The following is a 27,587-nucleotide window of genomic DNA, read 5'->3' on the forward strand; positions in this document are numbered from 1 at the left end:
TGAGGTTATAAAGACAAGTAAGTCATCGTTTCTGCTCTCAGAAATTTCAGGGAGGCAGATGTCTACTTATTTGTGTGTGTCTTCCGGGAGGGTATCCAGTGCAGAGGTGAACTGAGGGGGTCCTGGAGACGGAGGGGTTAGTGGGTCCTGTGAGGTCCAGGGAGGAGTAGGGGTGCCCCCAGGGCCTGGAGGGAAGTCCTCCACCCCTGACGTCAGTGGACTGGTCTAACGCTGAGGGTGGATGTGGTGGCAGAGTTCAAGCTGAGGCAGGGTCGTTTTGGGGGCACTGCCTTGGTGATAGCCTTTATTTTTCTCAAGTGAGAGACGGGATGTGCCAGTTGAGGAAGTTGTGATAGAGTGAAATAAGAATTAGATTTACAATTATATTCTCTTAGGATTTCCAGCCCTTGTTCCATGAACGTTAAGTACTTTCCAGGTACTTTTTTTTTTTTCTCTTTACACTACTTCTCTACACATCTGCTTCAGTGGAAAGTGAGGAAGATACGAGGATCTGGAGTGGAATTGTTATAAAATAGATGACCAGGCCTGCGCCTGAGGGGAGAACTCTTCTCGAGCTTAGTAGCTAATCTCTCCACTTGGAGAGAGAGATGTTCCAGGGCAGAATTACTGCCCCTCGTGCACACGGGGTCGCCGTGAATTGAAGTCATCTCAGTGGCAACTGCTTTGGTTTTTGTGCGCTGACGTCTCCTGAGTGAGAGAGTCACTGGACTCTTTCAGAGAGCTACTTCGTGTGCCCTTGCCCTGTGCTCTGAGCTGGTTCTGGGCAGGGTAAGGATGGAGAGGCTGTAGGTTCTGGGTTGGCCAGTCCAAAGGGCTCTGTCTGAGAAGGGCCATGAAGCAACTGCTATCTCAGATGCTTGTGCTTATCATTGCTGTTGAGGTCCTCCCGGCTGACCTTGGAGCCTAACCCAGTGCTAATCCACCTGTTTTTGACTGGCCCAGCTTTCCAGGGTTGACCCCTAGTGAACAAGTCCTGCATTCCCTGAGCATGTCCTGTAAGGCAGGACACACTGTTCCCTGTCAGCGTTAGAGTGACACGGCCTCCCCTCTAGTTACTTATTAAAATAGCAGTATATCTTAAGATGGTGGCAGAGGTGTATGGTAGCCCAAGGTTGCTGTGAAGGGTGGTCCAGGGGCTCTCTGTGCTTGGGCATGGATAGGAATCCTTTTGGTTGTCACAATGACCTGCAACACTGTTGGCATTAAGTAGGAAGGGCCAAGGATGCTAAACATTGCTCTGCCCAACGTGCTGCCAGAGCCCCAAAGAGAAACACCAGGTGGGCTCAGGACCTGCATGGCCTCTCTGTTGTATGGTCTGGTGTGCAAGTCGAGCTCTTTGCTACCTCTTCACCAGAAGTGATAACTGCACTTAGCGGGAAGAAGTGATGTGGTCCCCGCTAAAGACTCCTTCCCATCCAGCAAGGACTGCCTGTTATCTGATGCTCTCTCTTTATCTTTTAGGTGCATGAGCGAACTGAAGAAATGGATTTCTTGCTGTTGGTAGTCCGCAAACTTTTAAGAACAAATTCACGTTTTGTGAAGGTAAATTTCATGAGTAACAGAAACGTTTAGGGTTGAGATTTATTGTTCAGTCTTGACTTTGTCATTATCTTAACAGACACCATGGGACCATTGACTCCTAAATTCGCTGTCATGTATGATGCTGCAGAGTTTGCTGAGAGGCATACTCACCAGAGCATGCAAAACTTTTTTGGTTATGATGCTGCATTAAATGCTAAAATTTTCTCCAGGCTCCAGAAGATGACCTAATGATGGTGTGCTGTAATGAATTGCTGGGTACTGGAGCATTGCTTTTGGTTGGATAAGTACCACAATTTAAAGGAATGTGAATGAATTTGCAACCCTCATTTTAAAACGATACTAAATAAAACACATTGAACCTTGAGAACGGTATGTGCTCTGCTATTTTAGAGACATAAGTTATAAGGTAACTGAAAATGAGTGGGAATAGTGAGTATTGTCTACATCTTAATTTGAACACAAAGGAAGAAGGCATTAAGTAGGCCAAAATACTGGAGGGTTTATAATAACTATGCAAGCTAACGAAGTCTACCACCACCGGTCTGCCACTTTATCGTACTGTGGTGGCTGCGTGTTATTGTGATATTGGATGCTATGCCACCAGTATTCAAATATCAGTAGGATCACTCATGGTGGACAGGTTTCAGTGGAGCTCCCAGCCTAAGGCAGGAAGAAGGACCTGGCACTATACTTCTAAGAAAATTGGTATGTGAAAAACTAGTGAATATCAATGGAACATTCTTATTCAGTGCCAGGAGATGAGCCCCTCAGACTGGAAGGCACTCAAAATATGACTGGTCAGGAGCTGCCTCCTCAAAGTAGAGTAGACTTTAATGATGTGGATGAAGTAAAACTCTTAGGATCTTCATTTGTTGATGTGGCATAACTCAAAATGAGAAGAAATAGCTGCAGGCATCCATTAATAATCAGAACATGGAATGTTTGAAATATGAATCAAGGAAAATCAGAAGTTGTCAAAAATAAAATGTAATGCTTGAATATGAATATCCTAGGCATTAGTGAAATGAACTGGTGTTGGTGATTTTGAATTAGACAATCATATGGTCTACTATGTAGGGATTAACAAAGAGCAACAGTGTCACATTGATTGTCAAAAAGAACATTTCAAGATCTGTCCTGAAGTCCAATGCTGTGAAGTGATGGGATAACATGCAAACGCTTACAAGGAATACCAGTTAATATGACTTATTCAAATTTATGTAAAAACCACTAAGGCCAAAGTTGAAGAAATTGAAGATTTTTACCAACTTCTGCAGCCTGAAATTGATCAGACATGCAGTCAAGATGCATTGGTAATTATTGATGATTGGGATGTGAAACTTGGAAACGAAGAAGAATAAGTAGTTGGAAAATATGGCCTTGGTGATAGAAGCAACGCCGGAGATCACATGATAGAATTTTGCAAGACCAACAACCTATTCATTGGAAATACCGTTTTTCGGCAACATGAACAGTGACTGTACATGTGAACCTCACCGGGTAGAATACACAGAAATCAAATGAACTACATCTGTGGAAGGAAAGGATGGAAAAGCTCAATATCATCAGTCAGAACAAGGCCAGGGGCAGACTGGAACAGGCCATCAGTTGGTCATATGCAAGTTCAGGTTGAAACTGAAGAAAATTAGAAGCCCACAAGTGCCAGAGTACAACCTTGAGTATATCCCATCTGAATTTAGAGACCATCTCAAGAATAGATTTGACGTGTTGAATGCTAATGGATGTAAACCAGGTGAGTTGTAAAATGACATCAAGGACATCAGACATGAAGAAACCAAGAAGTCATTAAAAAGACAAGAAAGAAAGAAAAGACCAAAGTGGATGTCAGAAGAGACTCTGAAACTGGCTCTAGAACATTGAGTAGCCAAAGGCAAAGAAAGAAATGATGAAGTAAAAGAGCTGAACAGAAAACTTCAAAGAGTGGCTCAAGAAGACAAAATAAAATATTATAAAGAAATGTGTGAAGACCTAGTGTTAGAAAATCAAAAGGGAAGAAACACGCTCAGCATTTCTCAAGCTGAAAGAACTGAAGAAAAACTTCAAGCCTCGAGTTGCAATATTGAAGGATCCCATAGTCAAAATATTGAATGATGCAGCAGGCATCAAAAGGAAATGGAAGGACTACACAGAGTCGTTTTACCGAAAGGAATTAGTTAACTTTCAGCCATTTCAGGAGGTGACGTATAATCAAGACCTGATAGTATTGAAGGAAGAATTCCAAGCTGCATTGAAGGCATTAGTGAAAAATAAGATTCCAAGAATTGACCGAATACCAATTGAAATATTTCAGCCAATGAATGCCACGATTGAAGCACTCACTCGTCTATGCCAAGAAATTTGGAAGACAGCTGCCTGGCCAGCCAACTGGAAGAAATCCATATTTGTGTCCATCCCAAAGGAAAGTGATCCAACAGAATGTGGGATACATGGAACAATATCATTGATATCACACAAAAGTAAAATTTTGCTGAAGATAATTCAAAAGCAGTTGCAACAGTACATGGACAGGGAACTGCAGAAAATCAAGCCAGATTCAGAAGAGAATGTGGAACGAGGAATATTATTGCTGATGTCAGATGGATCTTGATTGAAAGCAGAGAATACCAGAAACGTGTTTACCTGTGTTTTATTGACTATGCAGAGGCATTCGACTGTGTGGATCCTAACAGATTATGGAAAATATTGCAAGGAATGGGAATTCTAGGACACTTAATTGTGCTCATGTGGAACCTATACATAGACTAAGAGGCAGTTGTTGCAACAGAACAAGGGAGTAATGTGTGGTTTAAAATCAGGAAAAGTGTGCGTCAGGGTTGTATCCTTTTGCCGTACTTCTTCAATCTATACGCTGAGCAAATAACCTGAGAAGCTGGATTGTATGAAAAAGGACAGGGCATCAGGATTGGAAGAAGACTCATTAACAACCTGCGACATGTAGATGACACAACCTTGCTTGCTGAAAGTGAGGAGGACTTGAAGCACTACTGATGAGGATCAAAGACCACAGCCTTCAGTATGGATTATACCTCAACATAAAGAAAACAACAAAAATCCTTACAGCTGGGCCAATAAATAACATCATGATAAACAGAGAAAAGATTGAAGTTGTCAAGGATATCATTTTACTTGAATCCATAATCGATGCCCATGGAAGCAGCAGTCAGGAAATCAAAAGATGTATTGCATTGGACAAACCTGCTGCAAAAGACCTCTTTGAAGTGTAAAAAAGCAAAGATGTCACTTTGAGAACTAAGGTGTGCCTGACCCAAGCCATGGTGTTTTCAGTTTCCTCATATGCAAGCAAACCTGCTGCAAAAGACCTCTTTGAAGTGTTAAAAAGCAAAGATGTCACTTTGAGAACTAAGGTGTGCCTGTCCCAAGCCATGGTGTTTTCAGTTTCCTCATATGCAAGCAAACCTGCTGCAAAAGACCTCTTTGAAGTGTTAAAAAGCAAAGATGTCACTTTGAGAACTAAGGTGTGCCTGACCCAAGCCATGGTGTTTTCAGTTTCCTCATATGCAAGCAAAAGCTAGGCAATGAGTAAGGAAGATGGAAGAAGAACTGACGCCTTTGAATTGTGGTGTTGGTGAAGAGTATTGAATATACCACGGACTGCCAAAGGAATGAACAAATCTGTCTTGGAAGAAGTACAGCCAGAATGCTCCTTAGAAGAGAGGATAGGAGACTTCATCTCACCTTTTTTTTTTTTTTGTACTTCAGATGCAGGTTTACAGACCAAACTAGTTTGTCATTAAACAGTACACTTACTGTTTTATGACATTGGTTGTCAACCCCACGACATGTCAACAGTCTGCCTTCTTGACCTTGGGTTCCCTGTTACCAGCTTTCCTGTCACCTCCTGCCTCCTATTCCTTGCCCCAGGGCTGGTGTGCCCCTTTAGTCTCATTTTCTTTTATGGGCCTGTCTAATCTTTGGCTCGAGGGTGAACCTTGGGAGTCATTTCATTAATGGGCTAAAAGGTTGTTTGGGGGCCATACTGTTGGGGTTTGTCCAGCCTCTGTCAGGCCAGTAAGTCTGGTCTTTTTTTGTGAGTTAGAATTTTGTTCTACGTTTTCCTCCAGCTCTATCTGGGACCCTGTACTGTGAACCCTGTCAGAGCAGTCGGTGCTGGCAGCCCAGCACCATCTAGATGTACTGGACTCAGTCTGGTAGATGTGGTCTATTAGTCCTTTGGACTAATCTTTCCTTGTATCTTTAGTTTTCTTCATTCTCCCTTGTTCCTGAAGGGGTGAGACCAGTGTTCTGTCTTAGACTCACAGGCGTTTAAGACCCCAGACACTACTCACCAAAGTAGGATGTAGAACATTTTTTTTATAAGCTATGTTATGTCAGTTGAGCTACATGTTCACTGAGACCATGGCCCCACAGCTCTCAGCCCAGCAATTTGGTCCCTCAGGGAGCTTGGATGGTCTCATGTTACTTTGGACATGTTATGAGTAGGGACCAGTCTGTGGAGAAGGACATCATGCTTGGTAAATGAGAGTGTGAGCAAAAAAGAGGAGAAAACCCTCAATGAGGTGGATTGACACAGTAGCTGCAACAGGGGCTCCAACGGCAGTGATTTTGAGGATGGCACAGGATAGGGCAGTGTTTTTGAGGTTGCTGTGAATTAGAGCTGGCTTGATGGCACCTCATAACAACAAAGAAGCCTAAACACAGGTCAGCTCTGTTATGCCAAGTAGGGGTCTTTTGGAAACAGCGTTTTCGAAACTAATGATGATTGGAATGTTCATATCATACGTAATGGGACTGCTAAGGATTGATATTACTGGAAAACAGTTGGTTTCTAAATCATAAATGACCTTGGCTTCAAACATTTAATCCCTTTTTTAGCTTAGGGGAACATTTCTCCTCCCCTCTTCCCCCTCAACATGGGACCCTTCAGCCTCAGCACGGCCACGTTCTCACTTGGTGGTACTCCATGAATGCACGTCTGTAGTAGGTGGTCTCATTGTTCCAGGTGACTGGAAGTGAAGGAGAGAAATTGGCTATTATCTATCATACCTTTTTCAGAATTCTAACTTAGAGATGGCATTGCAGATCGTCCAACAGCTTGGGCCCTTTCTTGACAGTCATTTTAAGACTTTTATTTTTCACTGTAAGATGATGACTAGAGTACATGAAGTTTTTTAGCAGTAAAGAGAGTTAAAAAACATCTCCCACACTGTTGGAAATGGTGGGAAGGGGTGTAGTAAGAAGTAGTCTGTCAGCTTCAGCGTGTTCATGATTCATTAAAAAAATATATAAAGCAGCACATTTGCTAAGTATAGAACCTTTTGTGGTGCCTGTAGTTGGACCAAGAAATTAAAAGTCAAGTTTTAAATTTCTTTAAGGACTCAAAAAATTGTTACTGTTTTAAGGAGAGCTGCCATAAGAGGTCAACTAATTCTTTTTGGTATACTGACTTTGTGTATTCCTTCCATCTTCTTTTGATGCTTCCTGTGTTGTTTAATATTTTCCACATAGAATCCTTCACTGTTACAACTCGAGGCTTGAATTTTTTTCTTCAGTTCTTTCAGCTTGAGAAACGCTGAGCATGTTCTTCCATTTTCATTTTCTATCTCCAGCTCTTTGCACATGTCATTGTAATACTTTACTTTGTCTTCTTGAGCCGTCCTTTGAACTCTTCTGTCCAGTTCTTTTACTTCATCATTTCTTCCTTTTGCTTTAGCTGCTCGACGTTTGAGAGGAAGTTTCAGAGTCTCCTCTGACATCCATCTTGGTCTTTTCTTTCTTTCCCGTCTTTTCAATGACCTCTTGCTTTCTTCATGTGTGATGTCCTTGATGTCATTTGACAACTCGTCTGGTCTTCAGTCATTAGTATTCAACGTGTGAAATCTATTCTTGAGATGGTTTCTAAATTCAGGTGGGGTATATTCAAGGTCGTATTTTGGCTCTCATGGACTAGCCTATATGATCAGGAGCAGATGGTACTGAAGGAAGAAGTCCAAGCTGCTCTGAAGGCATTGGCGAAAAACAAGGCTCCAGGAATTGATGGAGTATCATTTGAGATGTTTCAACAAACAGATGCAGCACTGGAGGTGGTCACTCATCTATGCCAAGAAATATGGGAGACAGCTTCCTGGCCAACTGACTGGAAGAGATCCATATTTGTGCCTATTCCCAAGAAAGGTGATCCAACCGAATGTGGAAATTATAGAACAATATCATTAATATCACACGCAAGCAAAATTTTGCCAAAGATCATTCAAAAATGGCTACAGCATTATATCGACAGGGAACTGCCAGAAATTCAGGCCGGTTTCAGAAGAGGACGTGGAACCAGGGATGTCATTGCTGATGTCAGATGGATCCTGGCTGAAAGCAGAGAATACCAGAAGGACGTTTACCTGTGTTTTATTGACTATGCAAAGGCATTCGACTGCGTGGATCATAACAACCTATGGATAACACTGAGAAGAATAGGAATTCCAGAACACTTAATTGTGCTCATGAGGAGCCTGTACAGAGTTCAAGAGGCAGTTGTTCAGACAGAACAAGGAGATACTGATTGATTTAAAGTCAGGAAAGGTATACCTTAGGGTTGTATCCTCTCACCATACCTATTCAGTCTGTATGATGAGGAAATAATATGAGAAGCTGGACTGTATGAAGAAGAATGGGGCATCAGGATTGGAGGAAGACTCATTAACAACCTGCGTTACAGATGATACAACCTTGCTTGCTGAAAGTGAAAAAGACTTGAAACACTTGCTGATGAAGATCAAATACCACAGCCTTTGGCATGGATTATACCTCAGCATAAAACAAAAATCCTCACAAGTGGACCAATAAGCCACGTCATGATACATGGAGAAAAGATTGAAGTTGCCAGGGATTTCACTTTACTTGGATCCACAACCAATACCCATGGAAGCAGCAGTCAAGAAATCAAACGACGTATTGCATTGGACAAATCTGCTGCAAAGGACGTCTTTAAAGTGTTGAAAAGCAAAGGTGTCACCTTGAAGACTAAGATGCACCTGACCCAAGCCATGGTATTTTCCATCGCATGATATGCATGCGAAAGCTGGACAGTAAATAAAGAAGATGGAAGGAGAGTTGATGCCTTTGAATTATGGTGTTGGAGAAGAATATTGAATATACCATGGACTGCCAAAAGAACAAACAAATCTGTCTTGGAAGAAGTACAACCAGAGTGCTCCTTAGAAGCAAGGTTGGCGAGACTGTGTCTTATATACTTTGGACATGTTGTCAGGAGGGATCAATCCCTGAAGAAAGACATCATGCTTGGCAAAGTACAGGGTCAGTGGAAAAGAGGAAGACCCTTAATGAGATGGATTGATACAGTGGCCACAACAACAGGCTCAAGCATAACAAGGATTATAAGGATGGGGCAGGGCCAGGCGGTGTTTTGTTCTGTGGTACATAAGGTTGCTATGAGTTGGAACTGACTCCACGGCACCTAACGACAACAACAACAGCTGTCAGAGGGCTTGGTGCAGGAGAGTGGACTGAGGGGGCTGTGAAGTCTCCCCCTCCTTTCACCACCCTACCTTTAGAGGGCCCTTTGGTCCCTGTCCTGGCTTCCGCTCTGTCCCACTTGCCTTGCTGTCACCTCTAGCTAGCCAGACTGAGCACCAGGCCTCTCCTTGACAAGAAGCTGCGATTTGTTTGTTGGAGGAGAGGCTGGGGGCCAGGGGAGGGCACTGAGAAGGCTGGAGGCTGAGCTGCATGCCCATCATCCCAGCAGTCCACACTGGGCTTTGGTTGGCAGGACGTACTCATCCACATAAAGGCCCATAGCTTGTTTTTCCTTACCCGTTGCCATCGAGTCCGGTCTGACTCATAGCCATTCTACAGGACAGAGTAGAACTGCCCCATACGGTTTCCAAGGAGCCGCTGGTAGATTCCAGCTGGTGACTTTTTGGTTAGCAGTCGAGATCTTAACCACTGCGTCACCAGGGCTCCCTGCCTTTCCTTAGAAGGCAGTTTAGTGATCATCTGCTGTTATTGGACTGTCCCCTTGGGGCTACTTCTCCCCTTAAGTGGCTTCCCAGAGCTTCCTTCTAACTTCAGACATGACAAAATGAGTTCTGGTTCAGAGGGACGTTACCATTCTCATTGACTATCAAAGGGGAAAAGGCCGCCTTTTCTACCCTGTAACTGTACCCATAATGACTATATAAAGTGTTTACCTTTCCTGCTAAGATGTATGCTGCAGACTCCTCCTTGCTGGTTGCTGGGCATAGTCGCAGCCAGCCGGGTAAGCCGTATCTACCTCCTGCTTAGCACTGTGGCCACGGTGAACAGCGTGCAGAGCCCTGAACACCGTGTCCTCTCCAGGACGGAGCTGGTGGGCCACCTCAGGCAGTTGATGGCTGGGTTTCTTAACTTTAGCATCCTGCATTTGCTTTTTGGCACACATACGCCTTGAGCCCCTGAGCCTCTCCCATCCCACCTGGCCTGGACTGGCTTCTCTCCAGGCTGCTGTACAGCTGTGGTCTTGGGCTTCTCCGGGTTCTTGGGGTAGAGCCAAGGTTTTCTGGACCCCTTGTCCTTCTCTGTCCTGAGTGGTGGTGGTTGTTAGGTGCCCTGGAGCTGGCTCTAGCTCATGGTGACCTTGTGGATGACAGAAGGAAATGTCACCTGGTTTACGCTCTTGTTTTTCTGGAACACATCATCGGGTAGCTTACTCTTGCTTAGTTTTCTGATGCAATTTCCTGTTAGATAATGGTGATATTGTAACTTTATTGATGATGTGAGTTTATTCATTTGGTAAAAGCATCGAAGAGAAATAGCAGAAGTTGGTATGTGAGTATTCTTTAAACTGCAGTAGTTCGTATTGCACTAGAGGTTAAATCAAGGTATTCTATTAAACTCTCAAAAGTTATTAAATACAGGGATGGAGCAGACATAAACCTGGAATTTAAAAAGGATTTCAGTTTTATGAAATAAAATATTATGATTGTTTGCTCACACATTTCTTTAATAAATAAAATACATTAACTGAAGAACAGCGAAAAATCTATATATGTGTTATGATTGTTGTTGTTAATCTTAATGACTCTTCCTACTGTCTTCCAGGTAATCTTGATGTCAGCCACCATTAACTGTAAAGAGTTTGCAGACTACTTTGCGGTTCCTGTTCAGAACCAGATGAACCCTGCTCACATCTTTGAGGTGGAAGGCAAGCCCTATTCGATTGAAGAATATTACCTCAATGACCTGGTGCACATCCACCACAGCAAGGTACCTTGGTGTCTCTGACTCCTGGTGCTGCTGTAACAGAAATACTGCAAGGGAGTGGCTTTACAAACAGAAGTTTATTTTCTTACAAGTGTAGGAGGCTGGCAGTCCTCTAGGGGAAGGCTTTCTCTGTGGACTCTGGGGAAAGGTCTTTGTCTCTGTCAGCTTCTGTTTCCTCGTTCTGTGGCGCTAACCTGGCGTGGATCTTCCCCCCTGTCGTGCTTGCTCACTTGGTTGTATGCTTGCTTAGTATCCGCTTTTATATCTCAAAAGAGATTGATTGACGAATACCCTATACTAACACTTCTTCATTAACATAACAAAGAAAATACATTCCCAGATGGGATTATAACCACAGGTATAAAACAAACAAACAAAAACCCTGCTGCCGTTGAGTCTATTCTGACTCATAACGATGCTATAGGACAGAGTAGAACTACCCCGTAGGGTTTCCAAGGAGCAGCTGGTGGGTTTGAACTGCTGCCATTTTGGTTAATAGCCGTAGGACTTAAGCACTGTGCCCCAGGGATCCAAAACCACAGGTGTAGGGGTTAGGATTTATAAAGCATGTTTTGGGGGGACACAATTCCATCTGTAACAGTTGACAGACATCTAGTTATCTGGTGCTGCTGTGACAGAAATACCACAAGTGGGTAGCTTTAACAAACAAATGTGTTTTCCCATGGTTTAGGAGGCTAGAAGTCGGAACTGAGAGTGCTGGCTTTAGGGGAAGGTTCTCTCTCTGTGGGCTCTGGGGGAGGGTACTGCCTATTCAGCTTGTTCCCTGGCTCCCTGGAGAGCTCAGTGTGGCTTGGCATCTCCTACCCCATCTCTGCTGCCTTGATTGTTCAGTCTCTTCTGTGTCTAAAAAGAGATTGATTCAATATACATTCTACACTAATCCTGCCGCATTAGCATAACAAAGAGAACCCATTCCCAAATGGAATTGTAACCACAGGCATGGAGGTTAGGACTGACAACACATATGGGGGGGAGTACAGTTTAGTCCATGACAGTTGTAACCCGTTGTTTCCTGTTCAGTGAGTGTATGTTGTGTTCATCTGTTCTGTCCTGTCCACCCAGCTCCCCGACCAACAAGAGGAAACCACTGTTACTAATTTCTTGTGAACACTTCCAGAAATTATTTTGCCTGTATGAGCAAATATGAATGCATTGTTTCTTCTTTTTACATAAATTCTAGGCACACCTTGCCTTTTTCACTTGCCTTTTCACATCTTTCCATATCAGTCTGTAGCTTTTTCTTTCTCTTTTCAGAGCTGCGTAACTTCCTTTGTGTGGATACACCTGCTGTTATTTATTTAACCAGCCTCCTATGTTTCCTGTCTTTCTTTATTAAAAACAGTGCCGTAGGGAATAACTTTTCCCATGTATCATTTTGCACATGTTGAAGTGTATCTTGTAGGCCAGGGCTCCTCAGCCTTGGAACTGTTGACTGTTTGGGCCAAGTACTACTCTGTGGTGGGGACTGTCCTGTGCATTGTAAGATGCTTAGCAACATCCCGAGCCTTTACCCACCGGATGCCAGCAGCACCCTCTCGCCATTGTGAGGCATTTCTGCAACACCCCCGAGTGAGAAACACTGAGTAGTCTGTGCCTTGCTAGAATATGAATTCCTGGAGGTGGGATTGCAGGTGGGTCGGAGGATATATGCCTTTGTGATTCCGATGGACTCAGACAGATTGCTCTGTAGGAGTTTGACTTCTATTGGAAACATCTGTAATGTTGAGGTAAACAGTGGTATCTACTACAATGAGAGGGCTAACTGGGCTTCACCTAGTGTAAGAAGAGGGGCTTTGTCATGTCTAACTGCATCAGAGGGAAGCCAGTGATGACCACTGAAATGTACGTATGGACCATGTTTTGTTTATCTAGTCATCTGTTGGTGGCTGCTTGGCTTGTTTCCACATTTTGGCTCTTGTGAATAGTGGCAGTGAGCATTGATGTGCAAATATCTGTTTGAGTCTGCCTTCAGTTCTTTTGGGCATATATATACCCAGGAGTCGGATTGCTGTGCCATAAGGTGATTCTAGGTTAATTTTTTTTTGAGGAACCACCAAACTATTTTCCATAGCGCCTGCGCTGACAACGGCTGAGGGTTCCACTTGCCCACATCCCCGCCAACACTTGGCGTTTTCTCGTGATAACCAATCCGAGTGGGCGTGAGGTGAGGAAGACCTGGTGTCTTAGCAGTGTGTTTAAAAGGTATTCACTGGGCTCGGATTCTCAGAACTCAGTGAGATTACTTGTGGAATGATGACTTGCTTTCTCCACGGTTTATCTGTTTGCAGGAAAAGAATTCTCCATGGGTTTGGATGCCACTGTTGGGGCTCGTGAAAAGCACACCGCTTTTTATTTCTTTTATGTACAGTTGTGTTATGGTGAATATCAGTTACTGTTTGGATGAAGCAGAAAATTATTTAAGGTAAAAGGAGGAATTTATTAGAAATGCTTCTTCAAAATTACTAGATTAAATGGAAGTAATTATGTCATGCTTAAAAAACATCACTGAATTGTCGTAATAGTGAGAAACGGATTCCTTGCAGTGCTGGCTGACCTCATCTACACTAAGGAAAAATTGCAAAGCAGTGGTGTTGATAGCTAGCTGTTGATCTCCTGAGAACTTTTTTGTTGTGTGCTTCACAAAATCAAATGCAATGTCTTACCTATTGTAGTTGATAAGTAAAATTATTAATTAAACAATAAAGCCTTTTTTTTCTTGGTGAAGAAAACTCATTATGACTATAAAATAGATTCCGTGGAAATGACGACATCGCCTTTGTGCTGGATATTGTAGGGAGATGCTTACATAGCTGTGGCCTTAGTCCCATGAACACTATCAGCTCAGATGGGAAAATCTGACCTGACTCAGGTTTGCGTCCGTGTTGGTGCCCTAGGGCTCTCTGGAGGTGCCTGAGGGGCAGTTTTAAAGCACCTGGGCTCTGTTTCAGAGGCTTTGTTTCCAGTGCACACTTAAAAGTAATCTAGGAACCCCAATGAACCTTGGTAGACAAAAGCCTGTTGTGGTAATGTTACTTCTGTAAAATACAAAGATATATTTTATTGTTAAGTTGGCAAATACAGGTAAACTGTTGCTTTTTCTTGACTGTACTTTTGATTTTCAAGGCAATGAGTTTGGTTTTGGTTGGGTCCCACATTATCATGTTTTAGTCTTAGAGCTCCAAGGTGGGTGCTTGGTAAGGGGAGAGCACTGGCCCTGGGCTCCCTGCATGGTGGGTGTGACTTAACCCATGTCTTCAAGGTCAGGTTCCCTGCCGCCATGTCTTGTCTGTGTCTGTGGGCTCTCCGACTCCGTGCTTGCTCCTCTGGCTGGGTCAGGGGATAGAACACTACAGTCCCATGTGTGTAAGGTGCCTGTAGTAGTGCTGGACACGTGGCAAGCGTGCAGATACTGGCTGCGAGCGGTACTCTCTCTGTTTGGGGTACTTGTTAACAGTGATAAGCTAAAGGAGGGAGTCAGCCCATCCTGCCCCAGGCTCTCCTCCGTGGTCCTATTTTGGTATTTCAGCTCTGCTTTTCTTGTTTTTAGCTTTCTCCTCATCTCCTGGAGGAACCAGTGATAACAAAAGATATATATAAAGTTGCCATCTCCTTAATTCAGATGTTTGATGACTTGGATATGAAAGAGAGCGGGTAAGGGGCACCCCAATTGGTAATGTATGTTAATGTATATGTGATTTAAAAAAAAAGTTATTCATTTTGAAACTTTTTAGTGTTTACAATATTAAGATATAACTGAGTTTTTTTTTAAATTAACTTTTATTGAGCTTCAAGTGAATGTTTACAAATCAAGTCAGTCTGTCACATATAAGTTTATATACATCTTACTCCCTACTCCCACTTGCTCTCCCCCTAATGAGTCAGCCCTTCCAGTCTCTCCTTTCGTGACAATTTTGCCAGCTTCCAACTCTCTCTATCCTGTAACTGAGTATTTTTTCAGTGATTTTTGTATATCTTTTAAAGTCAGGTTAGTATTTTGAAAATTTTTTTGCTGGCAGTTTTCCGTTTTAAAGTAGTTGAAGCCATGCCGAGTGCAGTTTTAGGACTGCCTGTGAAAAGCTAGGCACCGTTGCCTGAGGATAGGCTAGTTTTTCCAGAAATAAAGAAGTCATATGGTAAGCCGGAGGTAGAATTTAAAGTACCACATTAATAGAAACCCTTGAAAGCTGTTCTTTGCTTTTGTTTTCATTTACTATAAAGATCCATTCCCGACTCTCAGCAGTCTCCTGTGTAATGCAGACACTCAGTTCTCTAGCTGCCTGTTTGAAGCTTGAACATCTTTTTCCTTTGGAACAATTTTATGTTGTAAGTGGTGGTTAGAGTATATAATTTTAAAAAATATTATACTGTATTGTTGGATCTTTACTGTGCTAATTTTACTGCAGCCCGTAAATACCATTTATATTTTGGAACAAGAGACAATGAGAGTGTATATCCTAGTTCCTCATAACAACCAGAGCTAAGTCGCTTTGATAGATTTTCTTTTCTCTCACAAGTTTGTTACCACCACACCCTTTCTCTCTCCATCACGTACACATACTCTCTCTTCCTCATATCCACACTCTCATACCACACACACATTCTCTGTCTCATCTGTCTCATACCCACACCTTTCTCTCTGTCACACATGGACACACATTCTCTCATACACACACATCTCTTTCTCACTCACACAGAATATTTCTCTGTTTTTAGTCATTAGTCTTAAAATTTAAACTTGCATAAAGTTGTTACCTTCCTCTGAACAACACAGTGGCCTTACAATGAGGTGACTGTAACCCTAGTCACACCCCCCTCCAGCTTACATGCAATTGTTGATTATTTTACATCTTTTTTACCAGCTCTTACCAACTTGTCTTTTATATCATCATTATGTTTATATTTACCCAATCTACAATTTTTATTTATTCAAAGTAAAGTATTACAATGACATGTACAAAGGGCTGGAGATAGACAACCAAAAGTGAAGAGCACGCTCGACATTTCTCAAGCTGAAAGAACTGAAGAAAAAATTTAAGCCTTGAGTTGGAATAGTAAAGGATTCTATAGGGAAAACAGTAAACAACGCAGGAAGCATCAAAAGAAGATGGAAGGAAGAAGGAAGACACAGAGTCACCGTACCAAAAAGAACCGGTTGATGTTCAACCATTTCAGGGGGTGGCATATGATCAGGAACCGATGGTACTGAAGGAAGAAGTGCGAGCTGCACTGAAGGCTCTGGAGAAAAACAAGGCTCCAGGAACTGGTGGAACACCAATTGAAATATTTCATCAAATGGATGCAGTACTGGAAGTGCTCACTCATCTATGCCAGGAAATTTGGAAGACAGCTACCTGGCCAACCGACTGGAAGATATCCATATTTATGCCTATTCCCAAGAAGGGTGATCCAAGTGCATGCAGAAATTATTGAACAATATCATTAATATCACACGCAAGGAAAATTTTGCTGAAGATCATTCAAAAGCAGCTGCAGCAGTATATCGACAGGGAACTGCCAGAAATTCAAGCCAGATTCAGAAGAGGACATGAAACAAGGGATGTCATTGCTGATGTCAGATCCTGGCTGACAGCAGAGAATACTAGAAAGATGTTTACCTGTGTTTTATTGACTATGCAGAGGTATTTAACTGTGTGGATCATAACAAATTATGGAGTCTTAGTTACCTAGTGCTGCTGCAACAGAAATACCACAAGTGGATAGCTTCAACAAACAGAAGTTTATTCTCTCACAGTCTAGTAGGCTGGAAGTCCAAATTCAAGATGTCACCTCCAGGGGAAGGCTTTCTCTGTTGGCTCTGCAGGAAGGTCCTTGTCAACAGTCTTCCCCAAGACTAGGAGCTTCTCCACACAGGAACCCCAGGTCCAAAGGACACGCTCTGCTCCAGGTGCTTCCTTCTTGGTGGTATGAGATCTCCAACTCTCTGGTCACTTCCCTTTCCTTTCATCTCTTATAAGATAAAAGGCGATGTAGGCCATACCCCAGGGAAACTCCCTTTACATTGGATCAGGGACGTGACCTGAGCAAGGTCCTACCTTAATCTTCTTCAACAAAATCCAGTCTTGCCTCATTAATCACAGGCAGAGATCAGGATTTATAACATATACCAAAAAAACCCAAAAACTTTTTGTTGTCGAGTCAATTCTGACTCATAGTGACCTTATACGACAGAGTAGAACTGCCCCATAGAGTTTCCAAGGAGCACCTGGTGGATTCAAACTGCTGAATTGGTTAGCAGCTGTAGCTCTTAACCACCACACCACTAGGGTTTCCTTACAACATACAGGAAAATTATATCAATCACAAAATAGAGGACAATTACGAAGTACTCGGAATCATGGCCTAACCTAGTTGACACAAATTTTGGGGGGACACACAGTTCAATCCATGACATATGGATAACATTGTGAAGAATGGGAATTCCAGAAGACTTAATTGTGCTCACGTAGAACCTGTACATAGATCAAGAGGCAGTCATTTGAACATGACAAGGGGATACTGCGTGATTTAAGGTCAAGAAAGGTGTGCATCAGGGTTGTACCTTTTACCATACACATTCAGTCTGTATGCTAAGCAGATAATACAAAAAGCTGGAGTATATGAGGAATAATGCATCATCAGGGTTGGAAGAAGACTTATTAACAACCTGCTTATGCAGATGACACAACCCTGCTTGCTGAAAGTAAAGAGGACTTGAAGTTACTGATGAATTTCAAAGACCACAGCCTTCAGTACGGATCACACCTCAACATAAAGAAAACAAAAATCCTCACAACTGGACCAATGAGCAACATCATGATAAACGGAGAAAAGATTGAAGTTGTTAAGGATTTCATTTTACTTTGATCCACAATCAACACCCATGGATGCGGCGGCCAGGAAATCAAAAGATTCATTTCACTGGGCAAATCTACTGCAAAGGACCTTTTTTAAAGTGTTGAGAAGCAAAGATGTCACCTTGAAGACTAAGGTGCGCCTGCCCCAAGCCATGGTGTTTTCAAATCACCTCGTATGCATGTGAAAGCTGGACAGTGAATAAGGAAGATCGAAGAAGCTGCCTTTGAATTGTGGTGTTGGGGAAGAATATTGAATATACCATGGACTGCCAAAAGAACAAATTTGTCTTGAAAGAAGTACAACCAGAATGCTCCTTAGAAGCAAGGATGCCGAGACTCTGTCTCACCTACTTTGGACATGTTCTCAGGAGGGATCAGTCCTTGGAGAATGACATCATGCTTGGTAAAGTAGAAGGTCAGCGAAAAAGAGGAATACCCTCAACAGGGTGGATTGACATAGTGGCTACAGCAAAGGGCTTAAGGGCTCAAGCATAACAAGGATTGTGAGGATGGTGCTGGACTGGGCAGTGTTTTGTTCTGTCGTGTGTAGGGTCACTGTGGGTCGGAACTGACCCGCTGGAACCTAACAACAGCATCAACAGTCCATAGCTGTTACGTATTCATCAGTCTATCTTGCATCTTAGACTTTCCTTCCTGGATCATTTTCATTTTTTCTAAAGGCTTTCAAAGGTTCCTCTAATAAGGGTCTGTTGGTAGATTTTCTCAATTTCTGTTTAGCTAAAAATGTTTGTATTTCACTCTCATTCTTGAAATACAGTTTTGTTAGGTGTAAAATTCTAGGTTGAGATATTATTTCTTTCCTTATATTTTCTAATTATTTAAATGATTAGTTTACATACAGTAAAATGCACCCATTTTTATCGTTCTGTCTTTTGATGATATTTTCCCATTATCTTCTGGCTTCTGGAATTACAGTGAGAAGGCTGATTTGTCTAATTGCTCCTTGTCGGTAAATCCGTCTTTTTGCTCTGCTGAATTTCACATGTATTCTTAGACGTTGTGTAGTTTCATTGCTATGAGTAGACATAAATTTGTTTTTATTTATCTTCCTTCAGAACCACTGGGCTTATGGAATCTGATCAATTCTGGAAAATTCTCACCATTACCTCTTCAAATATTGCCTCTCCCTCTTTTTCTGTTCTTTCTGGGACACTGATTAACCATAGATTAGCTCCTATCCCATTCTGTCATTTAAATCTCTTTCATCTTTTGTGTTTTTCGTCTTCTTGTCTTGCTGGGCTGCAGTCTGGGTAATTTTTAAAATAAATATCGTCTGCTTCAGTGCCTCTCCATTTCATCTAATCTACTGGTAAACCTGTCTTTAAACGTTTTTCTTGTGGTGGATGTATATACAATGAAACGTTCACTGATTCCACATACACGCTTCAGTGACGTCGATTACATTTTTCATGTTGTGCAACCATTATTGCTATCTTTTTCCAAGTTATTTCACCACTATTAACATAAATTCAATGCCCATAAGCAAAAACGTCTCCTTTCCCCCTCCGTCCCACCCTTGGTAACCATTAGTAATCTTTGGTTTCTATATCATTGCTTATTTCATGTAAATGAGAACCTATAGTATTTGTCCTTTTGTGACTGATTTATCTCACTAAAACAGCACAGTGTTCTCAAGGTTCATCCACGTTGTGGCATTCGTCAAGCCTTCATTTCTCTTTATGGCTGCATAATATTCCATTGTATGGACACACCATGTTTTGTTTATCCTTTCCTCTGTTGATGGACATTTTGGTTGTTTTCACCTTTTGACTAATTGTGAGAAGTGCTGCAATGAATACTGGTGTACAGGTTTCTGTTTGTGTTCCTGCCTTCACTTCTGCTGGGTATATTCCTAGGATTAAGATTGTTGGGTCGTATGATAATTCCGTGTTTAACTTTTTGAGGAACCACCAAACTGTTTTCCGTAGCTGCTGTTCCATTTTACATTCCCACCAGCCACAGACGAAGGTCCCAGTGTCTCCACAGCCTCACCAACACCTGCACTTTTTCATTCTTTTGGTCACTGCCATTCTAATGGGGTGAGGTAATATCTCATTATGGTTTTGATTTGCATTTCCCTAATGGCTAATGTCTTTGAGCATCTTTTTATGTGCTTGTTGGCCATTGGAATATTTTCTTTGGTGAAATGTCTGTTCAAGTTGTTTGTCCATTTTTTTTTATTGGGTTATCTTTTTATTCTTAAATTGTAGGAGTTTTAAAAAATATATTTTGGATATTAGAGGTTTATTGGATATATGATTCCTGAAAAAATTTCCCCAGTCTGTACATTGTCTTTTCATTGTGTTGAACTTGTCTCTTTTTTTAATCTCATGTATTATATTTTTCATTTCTAAAATTTTAATTTTTCTAGATATGACTGATCATTCCCTTCAACTTTTTTATGAAAGAAATTTAATATATAGAACAGTTAAAAGGATAGTACAACAAACAACTATATATTGTTTATCTATGTTCAATGATGGTTAGCCTTTTGCTGTGTTTTATTTATATTTTATTCTGAAGCACCTGAAAGAAAGAGTCCTTTGAGTATTTTGGCATGTGCCTGCACTGCCCTTCCTCTGGAGACTCAGTCTGTGTTCGTTGGTTGTGACTGCAGGAATCTCCTAAGGATAGGAGCCCTGGTGGCACAGTGGTTAAGAGCTGCTACAGCTGCTAACCAAAAGGTTGGCAGTTGGAATCCAGCAGCCACTCCTTGGAAACCCTGTGGGGGCAGTTCTGCACTGTCCTATAGGGTCACTGTGAGTTAGAATCGACTCGACGGCAGTGGCTTTGGTTTTTTTGGTCTGAGGATAAGGATGTTCTCCTACATAACCAAAGAATCGTGTCACTGTGACGGTTAACAACGATTCCGCAGTGTTACTCAGTATCTGCCTGATAGTCGCATTTCCTCCAGTTGTCTCAAGAATCTTTTATACAGCCGTTCCCCTCCCCCCGAAACTGGATCCTAGCACGTTTTACACATTGTGACTTTTTTTCCACTCAGCATAAAGTTTCCAAGGTTGATCCATGTTGTAGCATGTGTTGGCACTTCATTCCTTTTTGTGGCTGAATAATATTCCATTGCATGGATAATACCATGTTTTGTTTGTTCATCTGTTGATGGACACCTGGGTTGCTTCTGCCTTTTGGGTGTTATGAATAATGTCGCTGTGAACATTTGTGTGTAACTTCCTGTGTGTGCGTTTATTTTCATTTCTGCTGCTTATCCACCTAGGAGTAGAACTGCTTCATCATATAGTAACTCTGTGTTTGATCTTTTGAGAAACCGCTCCTTAGAAACCCTATGAGGTAGTTCTGCCCTGCCCTATAGGGTCACTATGAGTTGGAATTGACTCAATGGCAATGAGTTTTAATGGGTGTAGTAACTCCGTTTGATCATTTGAGAAACTGACAGACTGTGTTACATTCCAGACAGCAGTGTGTGAGGGTTCTGGTTTTTCCACATCCTTGCCAACACTTGTTGTTGCCTGACTTTTTGATGCCGGCCATCTTGCTGGGTATTGAGTAGTATGTCTTTGTGGGTTTGATTTGCACTCTCCTGTTGACTAGTGATGTCGAGTATCTTCTCATGTGCCTGTTGGCCATTTGCAGGTCCCTAGGTGGTGCAAACAGTTTGGACTCACCTGCTAACCTAAAGGTTGGCTGTTTGAACCCACGCAGGTGATCTGCTTCCATTAAGAATATAGCCAAGATGCGGAGAGATTGGAACTCTCAGACACTGCTGGTGGGATTGTAAAATGGTACAGCCACTTTGGAAATCCATCTGGCGTTATCTTAAACAGTTAGAAATAGAATTACCATACAACCCAGAAATCCCACTCCTGGGAATATACCCTAGAGAAACAAGAGCCTTCACACAAACAGATATATGCACACCCATGTTTATTGCAGCTCTGTTTACAATAGCAAAAAGCTGGAAGCAACCAAGATGTCCGTCAACGGATGAATGGGTAAATAAATTGTGGTATATTCACACAATGGAATACTACGCACCGATAAAGAACAGTGACGAATCTCTGAAACATTTCATAACATGGAGGAATCTGGAAGGCATTATGCTGAGCGAAATGTCAGAGGCAAAAGGACAAATATTGTATAAGACCACTATTATAAGATCTTGAGAAATAGAAAAAACGGAGAAGAACACATACTTTTGTGGTTACAAAGAGGGGAGGGAGGGAGAGGGTTTTTTATTGATCAATCAGTAGATAAGAACTGCTTTGGGCGAAGGGAAAGACACTCAATACAAGGAAGGTCAGCCTAATTGGACTGGACTAAAAGCAAAGAGGTTTCCAGGATAAAATGAAAGCTTCAAAGGTCAGAGGAGCAGGGGCTGGGGTCTGGGGAACATGGTTTGAGGGGACTTCTAAGTCAATGGGCAAAATAATTCTATTATGAAAACATTCTGCATTCCACTTTGAATTGTGGCGCCTGGGGTCCTAAATGCCAACAAGCGGCCATCTAAGATACATCAATTGGTCTCAACCCACCTGGAGCAAAGGCAAAGGAAGAACACCAAGGTCACACGACAACTAAGAACCCAAGAGACAGAAAGGACCACATGAACCAGAGACCTACATCATCCTGAGACCAGAAGAACTAGTTGGTGCCCGGCCACAATCGATGTCTGCCCTGTCAGGGAGCACAACAGACAACTCCTGAGGGAGCAGGAGACCAATGGGATACAGACCCCAAATTCTCATAAAAAGACCATACTTAATGGTATGACTGCGACTAGAGGAATCCCGGAGGCAATGCTCCCCAGACCTTCTGATGGCACAGAACAGGAACCATCCCCGAAGACAACTCACCAGGCATGAAAAGGACTGGTCAGCGGGGGGGAGAGAGATGCTGATGAAGAGTGAGCTAATTAAATCAGGTGGACACTGGAGAGTGTGTTGGCAACTCTTGACTGGAGGGGGGATGGGAAGATAGAGAGAGAGGGAAGATGGCAAAATTGGCACGAAACGAGAGACTGAAAGGGCTGACTCAATAGGGGGAGAGCAAGTGGAAGAAGGAGTAAGATGTATGTAAACCTACATGTGACAGACTGATTGGAATGGTAAATGTTCACTTGAAGCTTAATAAAAATTAATTAAAAAAAAAAAAAAAAGAATATAGTCAAGAAAGCCCTGTGGAGCAGTTCTACTGTGTAACACATGGGGCCACTATGCGCCAGAATCAGCTTGATGGCAACTAACAACAGCATTGGCCATTTGCATGTTTGTTTGAATTATTTGTCTTTTCATTTTGTGTTGTAAATTTTTTTTTTTTTTGTCTCTACACTTTTAAAAAAATTTTTATTGTGCTTTAAGTGAAAGTTTACAAATCAAGTCAGTCTCTCACACAAAAACTTATATATACCTTGCTATACGGGTTATGGGATACACTCCTAATTGCTCTCCCCCAATGAGACTGCCCGCTCCCTCCCTCCACTCTCTCTTTTCATGTCAAATTTCGTGTCCATTCCGCCAGCTTCCAACCCCCTCTACCCTCCCATCTCCCCTCCAGGCAGCAGATGCCAACACAGTCTCAAGTGTCCACCTGATCCAAGAAGCTCACTCCTCACCAGCATCCCTTTACATCCCATTGTCCAGTCCAATCCCTGTCTGAAGAGTTGGCTTTGGGAATGGTTCCTGTCCTGGGCCAACAGAAGGTCTGGGGGCCGTGACCACTGGGGTCCTTCTCAGTCAGACCACTGAGTCTGGTCTTTTTATGAGAATTTGGGGTCTGCATCCCACTGCTCTCCTGCTCCCTCAGGGGTTCTCTGTTGTGCTCCCTGTCAGGGCAGTCATCTGTTGTAGCCGGGCACCATCTAGTTCTTCTGATCTCAGGATGATGTAGTCTCTGCTTTATGTGGCCCTTTTTATCTCTTGGGCTGGTAATTACCTTGTGTCCTCGGTGTTCTTCATTCTCCTTTGGTCTAGGTGGGTTGAGACCAATTGACGCATCTTAGATGGCCACTTGCTAGCATTTAAGACCCCAGACACCACTCTCCAAAGTGGGATGCAGACTGTTTTCTTAATGGATTTTATTATGCCAGTTGATTTAGATGTCCCCTGAAACCATGGTCCCCAAATGCCCGCCCCTGCTACGCTGGCCTTTGAAGCATTCAGTTTATTCAGGAAACTTCTTTGCTTTTGGTCGAGTCCAGTTGTGCTGACCGCGCCTGTGTTGTGTGTTGTCTTTCCCGTCACCTAAAGTAGTTCTTATCTCCCATCCAATTAGTGAAACCCTCCTCCCACCTTTCCTCCCTCCCCTCTCTTGTAACCACCAAAGAATATTTTCTTTTCTGTTTCAACTATTTCTCGAGTTCTTATAATAGTGGTCTTATACAATATTTGTCGTTTTTTTTTTTTTTTTTTTACATATTCTAGATATAAGTTCCTTATCAGATATATAATTTGCCAATATTTTCCCTCATTCTCCAGGTTATCTTTTCACTTTCTTGATGGTGTCCACTGAAGCACCAAAGTTTTAAGTTTGGTGGAGTCCAGTTGATCTATTTTTTTCTTTTGTTGCTCATGTTTTTTGTGTCATGTTTAAGAATCCTTTGCTAAACCCAAGGTCATGGATTGAATTGTGTTCCCCCAAAATATGTTTATCAGTTTGGCTAGGCCACGATTCCCAGTATTGTGTGATTGTTTACATTTTGTCACCTGATGTGATTTTCCTATATGTTATAAATCCTAACTCTACGATGTTAATGAGGTGGGATAGGCAGCACTTATGTTAATAAGGCAGGACTCAATGTACAAGATTGGATTGTGTCTTGAGCCAGTCTCTTTTGAGTTATAAAAGAAAGAAGTGAGCAGAGAGAGCGGGGGACCTCGTTACCATCAAGAAAGCAGCGCCGGTAGCAGAGTGCATCATTTGGACCCAGGGTTCCTGCGTGGAGAAGTTCCTAGTCCAGGGGAAGATTAATAACAAGGACCTTCCTCTAGAGCTGACAGAGAGAAAGAGCCTTCCCCTGGAGCTGGTACCCTGAATTTGGACTTGTAGCCTACTAGACAATGAGAAAATAAATTTCTCTTTGTTAAAGCCAGCGACTTGGTGGTGTTTCTGTTACAGCAGCACTAGATGACCAAGACAGTTTTCCTCTAAGAGTTTTATAGTTTCAGCGTTTTCCTTGTTGATCTTCTGCCTAAATGTTCTATCCATTATTGAAAGTGGGGTATTGAAGTCTGTAGTTTTGTGTTCCTGTTTTGTTCCTGACCTCAGCAGATTTCCCTCACTATTTTGAGGGTGGTTTTTAAAAGTAGGTGTATCTCTAGACCATCACATGTCTGGAAATGGCATCTGGCATAATTTGTATTTATTTTCCTTTTTCCATTTTCTTTCTTTTTGAAAACCTTTATGTGGATATTGGTCTTTTTGTGTTCATCCTCTGCTTTTTCTTCTCTTTTCTATCACATTTCCCTCCTACTTTCTTTCTCTGTCACATTTTTAATTTCCAAGACTTTTGTTGTTGTTGTAATTTGAATGTTTTTATTTATAACCCACCTCTTCCTGGTTTTTGGATTCAGTGCAGCCTTATATCATGAGGATATTGTAAAATATTTCCTATTCCTTGCATGCTCTGTCTTTGCTCTGAGGGTCTTTTTCTGGGTGATTGTGGTTGTTGTCTTTCATGTTGGAGCTTTTTCTCCAGTGTTCAGTGACCCTGGGATGCCCATGCATCAGTCGCCACAGTTTACCATTGACCATTATTACTGGAAAGAGGGGAACTAAAGGGACCCCTGTGAGGCCCTGGTCTCCAGACGCAGTCCTCTGTGCAGCATCCCGGTTTCCACATGGGATCAGATTAACTGCCCTCTGGCTATACAAAGATGCATTTCTTGCCTGTGGGATCAATGGTATGAGGAGCCCAAAACAGTCAGCCTGGCTTCCAGTTCCATGGGACCATGGCCGCCATCTCTGGTGGAAGTGTTTGGCTCAGTGAGTTAGGTGCCCAGCAGAAAACAGCTGTGGAACTAGGAAGCAGAACGCTTCAGGGAATTTCAGGTGTAATAGTGACAGGGCCAGCTCCTGCATCCACGCCTTGCCCACTGGACCTGGTCTTCTGGCTCTGGCAGCGGCACCATGGGTTAGCACTGTCATAAAGCATTTGCCCCTCCTGTAGGACTGCACCCAGCAGGCACAGCAGCTAGGCCTTCTAGAAGCATTCTTGTTATCTCTCACGCAGCTGCGTCTGGGCACACGTAAGAGCAGTGGGTATTGTGAGCCCATCGGCGGAGTAGGGTGCACTCCTTGGCTGGAGGCCTGTGGTCTGGAAAACTCCGGAAACATAAAGGATGTCGGGAGGTCCATGACGCGTGGTGCCGACAGAAGCATTACGGGCAGGGAAGGCAGATCTACAACCAGGGTAGTATGTGTATCCATTCCCACGAGAACAGATCACCACCCCTTCGTGATGGAAGGGATCCAGTGTAATCTGTCTGCCCTCAGTTGGCTGGCTTGGTTCCCAGAGAATGGCGCCACATTCAGAACTTGGTATTATCCCTCCCCTCTGGCTGACTGGTACTCAGCAGTGGCAGCAGCCAGATCGGCCATGGTCAAGGAAGGTCTACATTGTTAAGTTTGTACATCAGCCTCCACCCCGCTACTGTGGCCACTCTGTCCGTGGACATGGAACAACCCCAACTGGACGGGAAGGCGCTGGCTGACATCCTGCCCACTGATGGTTAAAGCCTTCCTCATCATGGCTGCCCACCCCAGTAGGCTCTCACCAAACGTGCTTGTCATCAATCTTCCAATCTGGTCATTTCCAAGGCCCTGATCAACTGGCCAACCCACTGGCTCTGCACGTCGTCCATGGTAGTGGACCCTGCCTCACGGCCATGTTGCCTTCTGCAGGATGGAAGGCTTGACCTTCGCTCTCTGGAGGACCTCCCTTCCATGCTGTTTGGCAGCACCCCGAGTGGGGCCGTCCATCCATGGCTGTAGCCAGCATTCCATGCTGACCCACCTATAAAGCAGGCCTGCCCTCTCATGGTGGCTGCCCCATGAGTCATTGGTGGGGTGACCCCAGGGAGGGGTGACCGAGTAGAGGTGCAGCACCAGGAGAGGCTGAGGCCCCTGCTGTTGCACTGATGGTACAACTAACATCCCCTCCCCTTCCTGGCATAGCCTGTAGTGTTGTGGCTTGGCTTTCTGTGGCTGCCTCCTTGCTCATCCATCACCTCCTCCAAGAAGCCTTCCCTAACCGTCGTTTTTGCAAGAGCTCCATACAAACCCTGCCCCCCGCCACACTCTTCATCGTGCCACCCTGTTTGTTTCCTTCTTGGTTTTACAGCCAAACAGAAGGTGTCTTGTCTGCTGACCTGCTTCTTGTCTGTCTCTCCAGTGGGAGTATGAACCCCAAAGAGAGGGGCCCTGTCTGTCTGGTTACCGCAGCGCTGTCTGCATAAGGGAGGGCCTGGTGTGTCGTCAGAACTTGTGGGTTTGTGGGAGAGTCAAAGTTGTCATTTCACAGAAAAGTAAATGTCTTGATGGTGATGGCGATGTTCGCCTATAAAAATGCTTTCTGATAATAATTTGGACTCTTTAAAGCTTAAATTTTGCTTTTAGTTATTTTAAATGTTTTGTGTTTTGAAGTTGTGGATTAACATAACTAAATTTCAAGGAACACTTACAGGTTCTGTGTTTGTACAGGTGAGAAGGTAGGAGTTGGGAGGCCTGGGTCCACATCCTCACGCTCCTGCGATAGATTGGCTCTTGGCCTTGGATGGGGTCTCCTCTTGGGCCTCTGTGTTTCCTTATGTAAAACATTAGACTGGGTGACCTGTACCAGCCTTCCAAGGTCAAAGCTGGTACTATTAGGATTCTAGAAAGACAGTGACTGTCATCGCCTTC

General features: G+C 43.1%; 1 protein-coding gene across 1 annotated transcript in view; it reads left to right on the forward strand.

Moving 5' to 3' along the window:
* Positions 1–27,587, forward strand: part of TDRD9 (tudor domain containing 9) — a 123,184-nt gene that overhangs the window by 24,490 nt on the left and 71,107 nt on the right. Inside the window, exons 5-7 of the mRNA XM_023546609.2 lie at positions 1,483–1,563; positions 10,654–10,818; positions 14,384–14,487. Coding sequence (XP_023402377.1) covers positions 1,483–1,563; positions 10,654–10,818; positions 14,384–14,487 — 350 coding nt within the window. The remainder of the gene's footprint in view (positions 1–1,482; positions 1,564–10,653; positions 10,819–14,383; positions 14,488–27,587) is intronic.

The sequence above is a fragment of the Loxodonta africana genome, chromosome 10 (assembly GCF_030014295.1).
Source record: "Loxodonta africana isolate mLoxAfr1 chromosome 10, mLoxAfr1.hap2, whole genome shotgun sequence".
Lineage (NCBI taxonomy): Eukaryota > Metazoa > Chordata > Mammalia > Proboscidea > Elephantidae > Loxodonta > Loxodonta africana.